Below are 16483 nucleotides of genomic sequence, written 5' to 3'. Positions count from 1 at the left end.
GAAAGAGGAAAAAGAGAAAAACACATTCATTACAATCTTTCTCTTTTAACTTCTACTTCTTACCAGAAGAGAAGGTCTTTTGAAACTGCTCGACGTCAAATTCTTCGTCGTATTGACTTTGCGCCCAGAGTTCGTCTAATCCGTTCAAGATTTGCTTCATCGGCGCCGATTGTTGTTGAAATTGTTGTTGTTCGCCTCCTCCTTCTCCTTTACCTTGAGTTTGTTCTTTCTTTTCCGCTTCGAGTTTCGCTTTTTTACCTTTCTCCGCGGTGAACAACTCGAGCATGGCGCCTGTGTCCATGCTTTTCATGCTCGCGTTGTCGGCGTTGACCACGGCGTTGGCGACGTCGAGTTTGAAGCGCTGTAAACTCATCACTTTTTCTTCAATCGTGCCTCTCGTTAAGATGCGGTAGACGTTGACGGTTTTCTTTTGACCCAATCTGTGCGCGCGATCCATCGCTTGCAGATCCTTTTGCGGGTTCCAGTCGTGTTCGAGAAAGACGACGGTATCCGCGGTGGTGAGATTTAAGCCTAAACCTCCCACGTGGGTGGTTAAGAGTAACACGTCGATGGTTGGATCGGCGTTGAATTTTCTTGCGACGTTGAAGCGTTCGTGCGCGGGAACGGAACCGTCCAATCGAAGCCACGAGACGTCCTTCATGTGCGATTGAAACAGTTCGTCTTCGACCAAATCGAGGAGAGATTTTAATTGCGCAAACACGAGGACCCGGTGATTCCCTTTATTCGCAGCGGCATCATCCGCTCCTCCTCCTCCTCCTTCCTCGTCGTCGTTAAACGCGTCGCGGCCAATGCCGCAATCCAACAGAATTTGTTTCAACGCTTCAAACTTGGGACTCCAGTTCATGTCGTTATCACTTCCATCCGCGATGCGTTTGGCGACAGACTTTGCGCTCGATTTCTCGTTCAAAGATCCGTCGACTAATCTAGGATGCGAACACAACTTTCGCAAATATTGCAACGCTTGGAATACGTGCACGCTGCCGCCATTGCCGCCACTGTTGTCCGCTCCGCCTGCTCCAGAACTCAACGCTTTACTGACATCCTCCTTCGCCCCGCTCGTTTCAAACGTATCGTACAAACGTCTTTGCGCGGCGGTTAAATCGACAAACACGTCTTGGATAATCTTCGGCGGTAAATCTTTCAGCACTTGATCTTTCGTTCGTCTCAGAACGAACGGCATGACTTGTTTGTGTAATCTCCCGACGGTTAACGCGCCTTGTTCGGTTAAGCCACCGCCTTTTTTCGCCGCTTTCGACCTCGCCGCGGCGATGCCGTAGTTTTCTTTAAACTCTCGTTCGGTGCCTAAGAAACCGGGCATGAGGAAATCGAAGAGCGACCACAATTCGACGACATCGTTTTGAATCGGCGTCCCGGAGAGTAAAAGTCGGTGTTCCGCTTTGACTTGTTTCACCGCGACACACACTCTCGATTTCGGGTTTCGAATGGCGTGCCCTTCGTCGAGGACGCAATAGCACCAATCGACTACATGAAAGAATTTTTCCGCGTCGGCGCGAACGCTGTCGTAAGAGGCGACGACGACGTCGAATTTTGCCCTCGCGTCGTTCTGTAACGCTAGTCTTTCCTGCGGCGACCCTTGGTACTCGCACACGGAGAGTAAGTTCGGGTCTTCGGTGTACATGCTGATTTCGTGCGCCCAGTGGCCAACCAACGTCGGTGGGCAGATGATCAAATGTGGCATTGTCGGTAAACCTTTCGCTCGGCGTTCGCACGTACTCGAGGCTAAAATGCACGTGGATTGTAACGTTTTACCTAAGCCCATGTCGTCGCATAAAGCGCCGTGGAGCTTAAATCTTCGCAAAAATGCGAGCCAATTCACGCCGTCTCTTTGGTACGGACGCAATTGGTACTTGCACTTGAACGGTAACTCAAAGTTTGCGATTTTCGTGTTGTCGAGTAACGCTTCCAAGAACGCGCCGTCGTCTGAACTTCTCTTCTTTTGCTCTTTCGAGAGTTTCTCCGGCGCCACGGAACCACGCGCGAGTGGTAAAAGAGGCACTAACGCCGCGAACGCTTTGGTCGCCGCCGTTCTCACTTCAACGTTCGAATCGGACATTCGAGACATGAGCGGTACCAGAAGTAACACGCAGTACGGCGCGATGACTGAATCTGGAACAGATTCAGTCACGGATAAAGCCACGAACGCGGCGCCTAATCGAGCCGTCGGCGAGGCGTGTTGCTCTAAATCGCCACCTTCTAACGCCGGCGCTAACAAGGCTAATATTTCCGGTAAAGTCTCGTCCGGGTGCGCAGTCGTCATGGCGGCGAGCGCGTTCGAGGCAGTCGTCTTAACGCTGTGACATTTTAAGGAAGACGCGGCGGCAAAGATTTTTTTCAGCAACGGGCGCAAATGCGCATCAAACGCGGATTGCGTGCACGTTCCAGCAACGACAGATACGCAGCGACAGCTGTTGGATATCGTTTGTCGAACAGACGCTTCGAGATTTTGTTTTTCTTGTTCGTTTTTGACTAAATCCAACGACTCGTTGATGGGCTTCATCAACGCCGGTAACTCGGTAAAAACCTCGTCGCCAAACTCTCGGCAAAATTCGCGAAGCGCTTTGGCGCCGCCTCTCGCCGCAATCGCGGTTTCCGGTAGTTCTGCGTTGATATTCACATCTGCCGCAGCAGCCGTGGCATTTTCGTCCAATTTTTTACCGCTCGAAATTTTCGTCGTTTTCGTCGTCTGAACGCCGACGCCTTCCGTCGTCGCGGATGTCTTCTTCATCTCTCCAGATTCCGTCGCAATCGGCGTCGTTTCCGGACACGAACACGCCATTAGAAAAATGTTGGAACATATTTTCCCGCTCGGTGATTTCTCTCTTGACATTGCTCTTTTCACTAACTTTGCAATCGCTTTCGCGGCTTCCGATTGTAACGCCTCGTCTCTTTCGCGTCGAGTCGATGCCATCAACGGCTGGATGATCGGGTTGAGTTTCTGCGGGAGCCGTTGAAACGAAACCGCGAGAGCAGCGGCGGCGGCGAGCACGGATTGGTGCAGTTTCATTTCCGTCTCGCGAAGGCGCGAGGCGGAGACGTCTAACGCAGATCGCGCGCGTTCAACGTTCGCGTTTGTCGTCTGTAAATGTCGTTCAATCGAAAGGAGTAAGATGACGGTAAGTTTGAGCATTCAAGGACGCTCTCGAGAAATGCGTCGCAGTACAAAAAATAAAAATGTTTGTTGAGATTACTTCTCGCCAGGCACAGAGCTCGCCCGGAGAAACCTGTTTCTCGAACAATCGATGATTAATATTCGGACCGTGCAAAAGACGCGAGCGTTTACATTTCGAGCGCGTTTAGTTGTTGTAAAAAACTACTCTACGCGCTCAATCCGCTCGCCGTCTGTTACGCCGAGGTTTTGAAGCTCAGCCAATCCGGAAGGAGGGTCAAAAGAACAAAAGACAAAGACGACGACGAAGTAAAAAAAGGAAAAGAAGAACAAAACATACCTTTGGAACGGTTTCCATGACTTGCACGGCATTCGCCGCGCCGAACCCGTCGGCGTCTGGCGATGGAATCTCGCCTTCAATCGCTACGTTCGATTGCAAACACACGCGCAACAAGGATTTCGTTTCGTTCTTGACGTACGTTTGCAACGCTTTCGCCTCGTCGTACGGGAATGGACTCGGTGCGGACGGATACGCTGGATTGGCACACGCGAGTACCTCGAAAACGCGCGCTTCGTAAAGCGGTTTGAATTTCTTTTCGATAAACTCGAAACTTGTATTTTGTATCGACGCAGCTTTCGCGGCGGTTTCGAGAAAGTTTGCGCAAACGTGAAACGCGGCGCCTCGAGCGGCGGCGGTGCCATGCTTCGATAACGCCATCACTTTATCGTTTAGGAACAAGGTCAACGTTTCTTCTTCTTCCGCGTATTCTGAGGATGATGACGACGATGTTGGAAGCAAAGACACCAACGCTTTCGCCACGCACTCGATGCCTAAGAATCGCGTCTTGGTGCGACAGAGCCAATCGGCGGCGACGTTTCGCGCTTCGCCCGTCATTTTCGCCGGTTTCTTCACTAATATGTAGTGCGCGTCGCACGTTCGGTTCACTTGGACACTCAAGACTTTCAAAAATGCGTCGGATTTCACTTTGAAAATTTCCGCCACTTTGAGGCGGATAATTCTTCGCGTATTTTTTACCGCCTCGAGCGCCACATTTTTGCTATCGCTGCTACTACTATTACTACCAACATCGAAGCCGGACAATTCAAGAACCAATAAAAACGCCTTCTTTGCCGCCAAAGACGCATTATCGTCTTCGTCTAAAGCGCATCCTTGCAAAGCTAAAGTCATGTAATCCGCCAAGTGCACATCGACGAAGGACTCGTTTTCCAAGAGCGTTCCGCTCAACTCCGAAATGGTTTGCCACGTCGCTTCGCGAACGCTCGCAATCGGGTGTGCAGCAAACGGCCACAAACGAGGCGCGACTTCAGCAACGTTGAACATGTCTCTCGTTTCTTTCTTCTCGCAGAGCTTCGCGAGTAAGCTCATTATTGGTCTCGCGCTTGGTGATAAGTCGTCTAATTCTAACAGAGCGTTCCAAAGCGTCTCTAAAAACACCTTGAACAAATTACCATCATCATCTGATTCAATGTTGTCTTCTTTTTTCTTTCTCAAAAGCTGAGGATTCAAGGACTCTCTCGCTGGCAAAGCTGCTTCCGCCGCCGCCGCTCTCACGTCGTCGTCGTCGTCTTTCAAGGCGAGGATTAATCTCGGAAGCGCCGATGGAAGTAACTTTTGCGCCAACATGTCCATCTTGACTTGTTCGCCTTGCGGAATAGACGCGAACACGTATTTCAAACCAATCAATCCGGAGTGTCTGACCTCCCACGCTTTTTCGTGTTTCAATAAAGTCAACGTCGCTTCACCGATATCGAAAACTTTTCGCGTCGGTAAATCGCGCAAAGACGCGCCTAAAGCTTGCGCCGCGGTTTCGCGAACCGGCGCGACGACCCCATCGCCGACGAAATCGCCAAATCTATCTAAAGCTAAGACACACAACAGACGCACCGATATGTCTTCCAACCACGAAAAGTTTGCGCGCATCTGCGCTTCGGCCGTTCCTGGCTGTACTTTTACTAAATTAGCACTTGTCGTCGTCGTATCGAACGTTTCGATGAAAATGTTCGCGCATTCCGCTTGGTACCTCAAAATCTCTCTCAACGCGACCGCGGCACCGTGTCTGTCCTCCCAGCGGCTGCTAAATAAGGAGAACGCTAAGAATTCGCACGTTCGTGTAAACGGCCACGACCCGGCTTCGATTTCTTGCGCCTCTTCCTCGTCCTCTTCTTGCCTTTGTTTCTCCTCCATCTCTTCGTATTTTCTCTGTTGTTCGTTGACATCCGCCGCGCTCGCGCCACCACTTTTTGTCGCTGATTTCTTTTTCTTATCCTCCTCTTCGCCGTCGTCGTCCTTAAAGTCATCGCTTTGATGATGTTTCACGACCGTCTTCCCCGCCGCGCGCAACCGTTTATTCTTGCGTTTTAATTTGTTCACCTCTCTCGCGGACATTCCTTGCGCTCGCAACTTCTCCTCGTCAAAATCATCTTCCGCGTTGCCGTTGTTTCCTTCTAACGAATCGACCAACCGCGCTGCTGCGCCTTCTTCTTTCTTCACTTCAATATCGTCTTCATCCGCGCTCCCTTTCTTCCTCTTCTTCGAAGCCGCTTTCTTCTTTTTCTTATCGAGACTCTCAAAATCGTCGTCGTCTCCGACTAAATCTTTCTCCGTGACCATTTCCCCGATCGCTTTACTATCCAACCCGAACGCGGCTGCTTCTTTCCCGAGCTCCATCCCGAGCGTTTTTTTCAAATTCATCTTCGCTCGTTCCAGCCGTTCCGTCTTCGTCCCCGGTCCTCTCTCGGCGTTGGACCACTCGTCTCCCGTCGAGGATAATAAGACGATCCCTTTGTTCAAGACAGATTCTATGTCAAAGTTTTCCAGTTTCAAATCGAGAATCTGTGTGACTTCATCTTGCGCTTCCTTCACTTCTTCATCCAAAACAGAAGTCCTTTGCTCGTTCGCGCGGTTCGCGCGTTCGCCGGCGACCTTTTCCAGCACCAATTCGTACTCAATTAATTCCATCTTGCACACATCTCTCGCGCTCGCGCAGAACGCGTTGTTCGGGACGAAATCGTTGCTTTGCGCCTCGTCTAGATACAGAGACGACTCTTTTCTTCGTAAATTCTTCGCGATTGCCCCCATCGCTTTCCCCGCGGCGACTCTCGTCTCCCATTCTTTCGCGCGCGAACATTCGCGAACCTTTCGTAAAACCGTCGGCAACATCCCCGCGTTTACGTGTACTTTGCTCCCTTCTCCGCCAGTATTTGAAGACGAGGAAGCGCAGGACTGTAAAACGAGTTCGCCGATTTGCTCCGCCGCTTGCGCGCGCGCTTGAGATGTCGACCCGGACTCGAGGAGCTTGAGTAAACGGTCCAAGCGAGAGGACGATCCTTTCTTGTTCGATGTGTCTGTCATGGTGGGAAAAGTGAAGACATTTTGGTCTGAAAAATGTTCGACTCTCGAAAACGGAGTACTAGGAACATTTGAGCGCGTAAATATCAGCTTTAAAAGGTACCCAGAGACAAAACAACAGAAGCAGAGTCTCTGTGGCGATGAATTTTGATTCAATTGTATCGAGGAGGTGACATTGAAGGTCTCGAGATGTTTGCGGGTTTAAGCGTCGTACGTATATATTGAGCTTTGGGAGTCGTGCGTTTTTTTATACTTTTAAAGAAGACTGCAACAACAAAATGGAACGAAATGAACGACGTTGATGTTGTTTGTCGCTCTCTCGATCGTTTTCTCAATCGTCTCGTCTTTTTCTCTCTCTCTCTTAATCTCTTTCTCACCGCGAATGAATAGTGAATGAAAATTTTCTTTCCTTTTCGCGTAAGTTTTTATCTCTCTTTTCTTCTATTTTATTAATCGACCTCGTCGACGGTGGCGGGTCTGTGCGGCGCGGCGTCTTCTTCGGTGAAGCGATTTTCACTCGTCGGTTGTTGTCCGCCGCCGAAGCCTCCTCCTCCTGGGCCTCCTCCCGAAAAGTTCCCGAAACCGGGCGCGCCGCCGCCGCCGCCGCCGCCCATGCTTCCGCCCATCTTGCCGACGATTTTTTGCAACAGAGGACCAACTTCCGGGTCGCTCATGGCGGCTATCAACGCGCCCGGGTTCGATTGCGCTTGTTGCAACACGCTCATCACTTTTGGATTCATCATCGCTTCCATCATTTCCGGGTCGTTCATCAAACCTTCCATTCCAGGCGGGAAGGCTCCCGGGAAACCGCCTGGATTCCCTCCCGGAGTACCGCCATTCCCGCCACCCATGTTCGCGTTCTTCATCGCCTCCTCCGCTTCCTTCCTCCTCTCTTCCATCTTTTTCTTCTCTTCTTGCTCTCTTTTCGCCTTCTCTTTGGATTTTGCCACTCTGATTTCGTGGAAAAACTTCTCCGCCTCTTTCTCCACCTTGGCGCTTTCCTCGTCGAAATCGATCGCCAACCCTTGACCAAGATTCTTACACGCCTCCTCGTACTCGCCTAAATACCTCTGCGCGGTCCCTAAAACCTTCATCGCCTTCGCGCTATCCGGATTGATCTTCAGCGCCTGCTCGCAATCTTGTTTCGCCGCTTTATTCCTTTTCAGTTTCACGAAACACTCCGCTCGTTTCGAAAACGTCAACGCCGACGTCGGTTGTAAACGCAACGCCTTCGTGTACTCTTCCAAAGCCGAGGCAAAATCGCCGTTTGAAAACGCCTGCGAGGCGTTCGATTTCGCTTCCATCATCTGTTAGTATTAGAAAAGTGTTGTGGTTTAAAAGAGAATGTCAGTGAGTTAGAACATATCGACATCGAAGGCGTCTCTCTCTCAATAAGAAAAGAAGCACAAAACAATTAAATATCTCATCACATTCGTACCGAATTCATGTCCGTTTCGCTCAACTCTTCGCCTTCCTTTACCGAAAGTAAAGGAGGGTCCACCGGTTCGACTTCTGGTCCGACGATATCTGGGTCCTCGATTTTGATGTCGACATCCTCCTCAACATCCTCATTAGGCGTCGTATTCTGATTCGATTTTGGGGGAAACGTGGAGGCAAATGCAGTTTCCAAAACGCGTTTCAAATCGAGAAACTCGTGCTCGTGGATGAGAGACGGGTTGGATTTTAAATCCGAAACGAGTTCAGGGAGGTGTGGTTTGTACGACATTATATTTGAGTAGTGTTCGTTTAGTGGAAGCAAAACTTAGCGTTTGCGCGCTCAAGAGTGTGTGGTATTTATAGGTGTTTTGAGGGGTGCCTTTTGGAACGTTTAGGGTTTAGGTTTTAGCTCTTGTGTTTGCTCTCTCTCTTTATAAAATACACGACGGATGGAAATGTTCTTCACATTTCAATGAGAGTCTCTCTCTCTCTGTGTCTCTCTGCTCTCGGTTGTGAGCAGTCGTAGTGTTCGTCTCTGTTGGTGTTGGTGGTAGGTGTATGATGAAATCATCATCATAAAGGTTCCCACTCCGTGGCTGCCATGTGCGCCTTTTGCGCCTTCGTCATGGCGCCGCCGAACACTCTGTTGTTGTTATTGTTGTACATGTTCCTCTTATTCTTCTCACTCTTCTCGTCGTCTTTCGGCGCGATGATGATGTTCGTTTTTGAGGATAAAGTCTCGTCTAACTCGCGGAGTTGCCCGAGCTTTTCTTTTCTTTCTGCGTCGATGCGCTTTTTCTCGTACGTTTCTTTCGCTTTCTTCTTCGCTTTCTCCGCGGTGGACGGTAAATACGTCTTTTGTTTCGCTCTGGCGACGATGTCGACGATGTTATTGTTATTATTAGGGTGGTGGTGGTGCTCTTCTTGTTTGCTATTGTTATTGTTTTGATTCATCGCTTGTGCTGCGGAGACGAAGGTTTGGTTGATTGGGAACTTAGGAGTCGTCGTTATATTCGTCTTACTCTTCGGTATTGATGGCGGCGAGGCGAACCTTTGGTGTTTGCCCGAATTTTGCGCGGCGACGAAAACGGGGCGATGATAAACCGCCGCCGCCGCCGGTTGAGGCGAATGTAAACCCTTTTTTGAACTCTCTCTCAAGTTCTCTCGCGCTTTCTGTATCATTTTCTGAAACTCGTTCGGTTGTTGTTCTTTCGGTTGATGCTGTTGTTGTTGTTTTTGATGAACTTCGAACGACGCACCGCTAAAGCCGCTACTCCTTTTACCGCGCTCTTTCTTCGCCGCCGAAACCGAAGAACCTACTCCTTTCTTCGAAGCCGAGTTTGACGATACGATCCCGGAATACGCCGCCGCTGGCTTCCTCGCCGAAGACCCGAACCCGACTTCTTGCGCTTTCTTCGCCGAAACTTCTATTTGCGCTTTCTTCTTCGCCACCGCGGCGGCGACGTTAAACGATGAAGCCGCCGCAAAAGGCGGCGGTTTCTTCTTACTCCCGATTTTGTTGTTGTTGTTTCCTTTACTAAAATTCTTATACCTTTTCGTCGTCGTCGTCGTCGGTTTCTTCCTCTTGTCGAAGTCCGTAAAGGTCGTCTTACTCGCATCGAAGACCATTTTCTCTATCGTTTGCTCTTTCGCGTTCCCGCCTTTTGCGAAACCAACACCATTTGGAGGAGGATCTGATGGCCTCGCGACGTCGTCCTCGACGCGTTCTTCTTCACCACTCGCATCAGACTTTGTCTTTTTCTTCTGTTTCTTCAACGAGGACGACGCATTCGCGACGAAAGGAAAGACAATGGTGTCCTCGTGACGCTCGTCGTCGGCGCTCGCGAACTCTTCAAACTTCCTCTTTTTCTTCTTTCTCTCAGTCGTAATAATCACATCCTCTTCTTTTACTAAACTCTTTCGTTTCTTCGTCTCCGGTTTCGACGCGTTATTCGGCGACGGTTTAAACGGGAAACAACGCGAGAAATCATAATCGTTTTCGTCGTTTTCATTGGTAGTAATATTAGTAGTGTTACTCCTCGTCTTCGCGGTGGTAAACAAAGGTGAATTGAAAAATGTGTTTAAATCCGCCGGTGTGTTCTTCTTGTGGTTCCCCAACACCATCTCTCTCTCTCTCTCTGATGCGATGCCGATGAGAACGAGAATATCGAGAACAATACTAACAGCAAAGAAACCTGCTCTCTGACTCTCTCTCTCGTTTGTGTCTGAATTGTTGTTGTTCTTTAAAACAGAGTTTAAAGGAGTATAAAAGATATACCTAATTTAGTGTGCGCGATTTTTGTCTCTTTTCTTTCCCCTTACGAGAAGACTAAAAAACGCCTTAATTTTTTTTCTCCTCACATGCTTTTGGTGTGTGGGAAAGAAAAGGAATACGACTTTTACTCGTAATAATGGGGAAGAAGCAACTCTCGGGAGCGCAGAAGAGGAAGAAGAAAAAGGAGAGAGAAGAGGCCGCGAAGGATACGGAGCGGTTGAAGCTTGGTCCGACGAAGTTGTGGACCGGGTTGGTGGTGCATCATAGGGATGTGTTTGTCTCGCATGTGATTTCGAAATTGAATGGGACGGATCGATATTTCTTTTCAGAGGTGAATACAGAGAGTTTGGATGTACTTAAGTATGCCGGGGTAGACGTATCGAAATTATGTGTAAATGTTCACGAATGTTCATCCATTTCGACGTTGGAATGGGCGTGGAATCATTCGAGATGGGGAGAGGAAGATGAAGAAGGAAACGTGGTAGATCAACCCTGGTTTTGCAAGGGAGCTGCTGGAACGAACAAACTCGAGTTGCTCAAGTGGATACGAGAGAAGAAAAAGTGTGAGTGGAGTGCAGGGACGATTAATAGGGCCGCAGAACATGGTAATCTGGAAATGGTCAAGTATTGCGTTGCAAATGAGTGTCCTATCGGTACGGGAGCGTGTGCAAATGCTGCCGAAAACGGTCATCTCGCGTGCCTCAAATACTTACACGAAGAAGTCAAAGCGCCTTGGGACTATTGGAGCGTATACCACGCTCACAAGAACAAACAAACCGAATGTGTACAATACCTCCTCGGCAACAACTGCCCATTACCACGCGGTTGGCGATACGAACATGGAGTACTACACGCGCAACAAGAGTCGTCGTCGTCATCATCATCATCATCATCATCATCGTAGATAAACAAACGCGAAAGAAACTCGTGTACTAAAAAATGAGAGCAAAATTTCACTCAAACCTTTTCTCGCCTTGAGATATTTTCCCCCAAAAGCTTCAAAATCTCTCGTCTCGTGCGATCTTTTACTAACTACGAAGAGAGAGTTGAAGAGAGCGAGACGGAGAGACAGAGAGACCAAAAAGCGCTCCTTTCAGAGAAAAGCAAGTAAAACTTTTGTTGAGATTTTATACGCGCACAAACACTTTGCGAATACTCTTCTTTTAAACGCGAAACATCTCTTCACGTTTCGTCATTAATCCAAAGCAGAGATACGCTTTTTGCTCAAATCATCATCATCAGTTTTACCGGTGTAGAGAGCGCTACAAAGGAAAATGAGAACTTTGAGCAGCGCTTTCAATGCAGGCGCTGTTTCTAAAACGACGAGTAAGACGAGAAGGAGCAGCAGGAATCGATGGTATTGTTCGAATACTAGTGCGAGTAGTAGTAACAACAACGAGAAAGAGGAGTTTGAGAAGATCAGGAGTAATACTACGAACAACAACGAAGAAAAGAAAAAGACAAAGTCGTACTCGTACGCGCTCGTGACGAAACGGACGCCACCGAGGAAAGATTTAGGGACGTTTCGTTTCGCGGACGATCAGATGGCGTGCGGCGTGAGAGTGGACTTGAACGAAAGCACGTTTGTGATTTCAAGAGTGACGAAAACGTACACGCTGAAATACGGAAGGTACGTGGAAGACGAGAAACGAAGAGTGGAGGTGGAAAGTTTGGAGAGGAGTTTATTGAACAGACAGTTAGGGGACGTGTTCAAAAGGAGTTGATTTTGAAGACGATCTTTTATTATCGTTTTCTTTTCTCTTTATCGCGCGAAAGAGCCGCCCGTTGTACATCATAAAAAGTATACACATACTACTGTAACTTCAACGACTCGAGCACTTCTTTCGCCGCTCTGACGCCAGTTTCGAACGCGCCTTGTAAGCACGGATTCACGGACGCGTTCGTGCCTTCACCGCAAAAGAATAAGCAGTCGGACCATTCCGATTTTGCCAAAAGGTCTCGAGTTTTTCGATCGCATCCGACGCTCGGGTGCGTGTACGAACCGCCGGCGAATTTATCCTCGGACCACGCTTTCGTCTCGGACGTTTTCAAGTGCTTTTCGCGTATTCGATCGAATTCTTTTCTTCCATCGTCGTCGTCGTTTGTGATGCGCATCGTAATCCAGACGAATTGTTGAAACGCCATCTCTATTCGTTCGTTTGGGTCGATTTTCGCCATCGCGTTCGCCCGGTCGCCGGTGACGAAGAACGTGATGACGAACCGAACTTCTTCTTTTTTACTTTCTTCTTCTTCGTTAGTAGTATTATTATTATTAGTAGTATTATCGTCTTCATCAGAATAAATCGTCTTCTCTTTATCGCTCACGACCCAAAACTCCGGAAACGGCGCCGGGTGGTCGCATATGACGTTGAACAAATTCTCTTGCGGCCAAAATTTCTCGTTAAATCCCAACAAAACTTTCACCGCGTTGCCCATTTTCACGGCGCGTAAAGCTTTTCGTTTCTCCTCGCTCAAAGGCGGGTGAAACGTCACTCTCGAGAGCTTTTTGTCGTCTGAATCGTCGTCGTCTGTTGGTCTGTACATCGGCAACGGTAACGAAACCACCACTTTCTTGGCGTACAACGTCTTTTTTTCAGACGTTTCAGTCGTCGTCGTTCTTCCGGTGACTTTGATCAAATTCCGTTCGTCTACTTTTTCGACCGTTTCCACCTCCCAGTTCAGCCGCACGTCGATGTTGACGACGGGGCTATTATTACTATTACTATTACTATTACTATTACTATTCCTTTGAAACGCGTTCAAAAACGCGCGTCGAAACAACTCGTTAAACCCTCCGTTCATGACTAAATATTGCTCTCCGTTTTCCCACCTTTCTTTTTCAATCATAATCTCTCTCATCCCGATATCTTTCAAACTCGCTCCGAAATCAGTCGCGTAAATCAACTCCGCCACGCGTATCTCTCGTTCTGTACATTTTTGCACGTCCCTGAGCCACTCTAACGCGGAGAGCGAGGACATTTCGTCCTCCTCTGGCTCGTCATTATGCGTGGTAGTCGTAGTAGTACTCGTCTTCGATACGCCCGGGAGTCGATCGAACAGTTGGTGGATTTTCCACACGTCTTTATCGTTCTTCTCGCACTCGTCGCCGTCGCGCAGCACCAACATCGATTTTTTTGAGAAAGAATATAATAATGCATCCTTCTCCTCCGTGTTCCTATTATTAGTAGTAGTAGTATTCATCGCGTATCGATCCGGCCACTCGAACGCGCTGCATTGCATTCGTTTCGGCGTTCCTTTTTTCCCATCTAAATCCTCCTCCAAATCCTCCTCTCTCCTCATCGTTTCTGCGAGTAAATCCTTCACTGGATTCTTCACTTCACCGTGTATAAACTCCGCCCCTAACTCCACCGGCCATTTCGCGATTTTTTTCGTCTGTTTGCACCTTCCGCCGACGGTTGAATGCGCTTCCAAGAGTGCTACTTTTCGTGCATTTTTCTCATCATCATCATGTAATGCAAAACAAATCTCCCTCGCGCAGGATACGCCGGACATCCCGGCGCCAAGAATCGCGACGTCGAATATACTGTCATCAAAGTCCTCTTCGTTCGTCTTTTTTGTTTCCCTCTCTCTTTCGTTCGTCTCGGAGTCGTTTTTCTCGCTGCCTTTTTGCCCCATTATGATGATTTTGTGTGGTGTTTTAGTAGTAGTAGTCTAACTGTATTCCCTTTGACTCTCCTCTTTAAAAGAGGAGTACGCACGAAGCACTGAGGAGTACGCACGAAGCACTGAGGAGTACGAACGAAGCACTCAAAAAGCTAAATTTGAGTAAAGCTTAAGCACTTAAACCCTAAATTATTAAGTACTTTTGTAACTCCTTACTCAATTTGTTTTTCCTTTAAAAATTTAATTTTCGTTGTGTCCTCTGTCACTTTTTCTTCAAAAAGCCGCTTTTTCGCTCTTCAGAAGAATTTCCGTTAGACTAATAAACCTTTCTCTCTCTCATCGCTCTCTCCGTTTTGGTGTAATACATGCCTTGTATCAAAATCAGAGACGAGAACACGACGACCAATAACAGAAGAAGAGCGCGTTAAAAGAGAGCGCGTACTATTTTGAGAGAGCGAGAGCGAGAGAGAGAAGTATTGTCAAAGAAGAGAGAGATTTAAAAGAAGACATTGGAAATCCATTTTGGAAGATAAGAGTTCTGAGCCGTCACGCGAGAGAAATTTCGTCGAGATAAGAAGAACACTCTTTGTTCTTCGAGCTTTCCTGAGACTTTTAAGACTTTTGAAAAGAGAGGACTGAAGAAGGTGTTTTAATACTCCTATTACGCTTGGTATCGAGAGCGTGTTGTTATTATGATGTCGTCGACAGCCGCGGCGGATTTCTCGTTCCGAACGACCAGTACAGGCGAGGAGGAAGACCTAGGAGCTACCAAATTAAGTTCAGGAGGGTTTCAGCGAGCGTCCTCTTCCTCGCCGGAGAAAAGGAGAAACAGGACACCGAACGAGTTTGAAGAGGACGAAGGAGGACAGAATGATGAGAGAACAGCAACAGAAGCAGTAGTAAATCACGACGAGAATTACTTAAACTGGGGTTTCTCGCAAGTCTTCGGCGAGCGAGCGCCGAACGAGGAAGTGCAGGACGCGGACATCATCTCCGCGGTGGAGTTTGATCGCACGGGGGATTGGCTCGCGACTGGGGATCGAGGTGGGAGAGTTGTTTTGTTTGAGAGAGTGAGGCACGCGAAAAGGCGAGAAGAGAAACATCCCGAGGATGAGTTGGAGGACGTTTTGATGGAGGAGATGAGCTCGGAGATGCAATATAATAGAGACGATCAAGTCGGGGTTATGATTAATAACAATAAGAACAACGCGAGCACGAGCGAGAATACGAATAAAAACGGACAGCATCAGTTAATAGCAGAAGGAGGTAAACCGGAACAGGTTGAGTTCCGATATTTAACCGAGTTTCAATCGCACGAACCGGAGTTTGATTATTTAAAGTCGCTCGAGATTGAAGAGAAAATCAACACCTTGAAGTGGTGTCACCAAGGCGCCAACGAGGGGAGGTTTGTATTATCCACGAACGATAAGACGATCAAACTGTGGAAAGTGTTCGAGAAAAGAGCGGAAGCAGTGAGCGGGTTTAATCGAGACTCGAACGATTCTATCAACACGACGACGACGAGTACCGGAGGAGCGCATAATTGGGGCGGAAATAGTAATAATAGAAACAACAACGAAAATAGTAGAAACAATAAGGAAAATAACGCAACAGCAAGTGGAACATCAACGTCGAACACGTCTTCGGAGACTTCATATCGATTGAGAATCCCACGAGTTTTGAAAGGCGAGTTGGGGTTTAACGCGCGATGTCGCCGGTGCTACGCCAACGCGCACGCGTATCACATTAACTCGTTATCCGTCAACAGCGACGGAGAAACGTTCATATCCGCGGACGATTTGCGAGTGAATTTATGGCATCTAGAACGCGCGAACGGGTCGTTTAACATCGTCGACATCAAACCGGAAAACATGGAAGAGTTGACCGAAGTCATCACTTCGGCGTGTTTTCATCCGTCGCATTGTCAACACTTCGCGTATTCTTCGAGTAAAGGAACTATTAGATTAGCGGATATGCGGATTAACGCGAGTTGTAACGCGGCGTCGAAATCGTTCGAGGAACCGGAACCGGTTGAAAAGAGGTCGTTCTTTTCGGAAATCATCGCGAGCGTCTCGGACGTGAAATTCAGCAAAGACGGTCGATACTTTCTCTCGAGAGATTATTTGACTTTGAAATTGTGGGACGTGAACATGGAGAAAGCGCCGGTGGCGACGTTTAACGTGCACGATCACTTGCGACCGCGCTTATGCGATTTATACGAAAAAGACTCCATCTTTGACAAGTTTCAGTGTTGCATTCGAGGCGACGGCAAACACGTCGCGAGCGGATCCTACAACGCCAATTTGAGATGTTTCAACGTTTTTGAATCCGGAAGTGAAGGCACGACGACTGAAATCACGTCGAGAATGCCTCCCAGAAGAAGCGAGAGCGCGTTCGGCAACGGTGGCACCACTCGAGAAGATTTGTTCGTGGGTGGCGTGAAAACGCCGCCGAATTCGTTGGCAAACGCGCACCATCACCAAAATTTGAGCGATTTTTCGTCGAACATTTTACACGTCGCGTGGCATCCGGAAGAAGATATCTTGGCGTGCGGCGTTAGTAATAGCTTATATATATTTAACGCGTAATAGGTATGAATTGTTGTATACACTTCTTCTTCTTTCGTGAT

The 16483-nt window shown here is 48.3% G+C and overlaps 7 protein-coding genes across 7 annotated transcripts; 3 read left to right on the top strand and 4 right to left on the bottom strand.

Annotated features, from left to right (window-relative positions):
• Nucleotides 1-52: 52 nt before the first annotated feature.
• Bathy18g01120 (Mot1) lies at nt 53-6521 on the bottom strand (the record flags this gene model as incomplete). Its single annotated transcript, XM_007508135.1, has 2 exons — nt 53-3118; nt 3489-6521. 2 exons carry the CDS (start codon nt 6519-6521, stop codon nt 53-55), a joined length of 6099 nt encoding a protein of 2032 aa, XP_007508197.1.
• Nucleotides 6522-6967: 446 nt separating this feature from the next.
• Nucleotides 6968-8244, bottom strand: Bathy18g01110 (hsc70-interacting protein; the record flags this gene model as incomplete). The annotated part of the gene is made up of 2 exons (XM_007508108.1): nt 6968-7825; nt 7957-8244. The coding sequence occupies 2 exons, from the start codon at nt 8242-8244 to the stop codon at nt 6968-6970; spliced, it is 1146 nt and encodes a 381-aa protein (XP_007508170.1).
• Nucleotides 8245-8528: 284 nt separating this feature from the next.
• On the bottom strand, nt 8529-10079 carry Bathy18g01100 (unknown protein; the record flags this gene model as incomplete). Its single annotated transcript, XM_007508173.1, has 1 exon — nt 8529-10079. One exon carries the CDS (start codon nt 10077-10079, stop codon nt 8529-8531), a length of 1551 nt encoding a protein of 516 aa, XP_007508235.1.
• Nucleotides 10080-10366: 287 nt separating this feature from the next.
• Bathy18g01090 lies at nt 10367-11134 on the top strand (the record flags this gene model as incomplete). The annotated part of the gene is made up of 1 exon (XM_007508136.1): nt 10367-11134. One exon carries the CDS (start codon nt 10367-10369, stop codon nt 11132-11134), a length of 768 nt encoding a protein of 255 aa, XP_007508198.1.
• A 370-nt stretch (nt 11135-11504) lies between these two features.
• On the top strand, nt 11505-11954 carry Bathy18g01080 (unknown protein; the record flags this gene model as incomplete). Its single annotated transcript, XM_007508084.1, has 1 exon — nt 11505-11954. The coding sequence occupies one exon, from the start codon at nt 11505-11507 to the stop codon at nt 11952-11954; it is 450 nt and encodes a 149-aa protein (XP_007508146.1).
• Nucleotides 11955-12042: 88 nt separating this feature from the next.
• Bathy18g01070 (predicted protein) lies at nt 12043-13866 on the bottom strand (the record flags this gene model as incomplete). The annotated part of the gene is made up of 1 exon (XM_007508137.1): nt 12043-13866. The coding sequence occupies one exon, from the start codon at nt 13864-13866 to the stop codon at nt 12043-12045; it is 1824 nt and encodes a 607-aa protein (XP_007508199.1).
• A 683-nt stretch (nt 13867-14549) lies between these two features.
• Nucleotides 14550-16442, top strand: Bathy18g01060 (predicted protein; the record flags this gene model as incomplete). The annotated part of the gene is made up of 1 exon (XM_007508040.1): nt 14550-16442. The coding sequence occupies one exon, from the start codon at nt 14550-14552 to the stop codon at nt 16440-16442; it is 1893 nt and encodes a 630-aa protein (XP_007508102.1).
• Nucleotides 16443-16483: the final 41 nt, after the last annotated feature.

The sequence above is a fragment of the Bathycoccus prasinos genome (genome assembly GCF_002220235.1).
Source record: "Bathycoccus prasinos genomic : Chromosome_18".
Taxonomy (NCBI): Eukaryota; Viridiplantae; Chlorophyta; class Mamiellophyceae; order Mamiellales; family Bathycoccaceae; genus Bathycoccus; species Bathycoccus prasinos.
The sequence above is the reverse complement of the archived record's forward strand: the minus strand, read 5'-3'. Positions and strand labels throughout refer to the sequence as shown.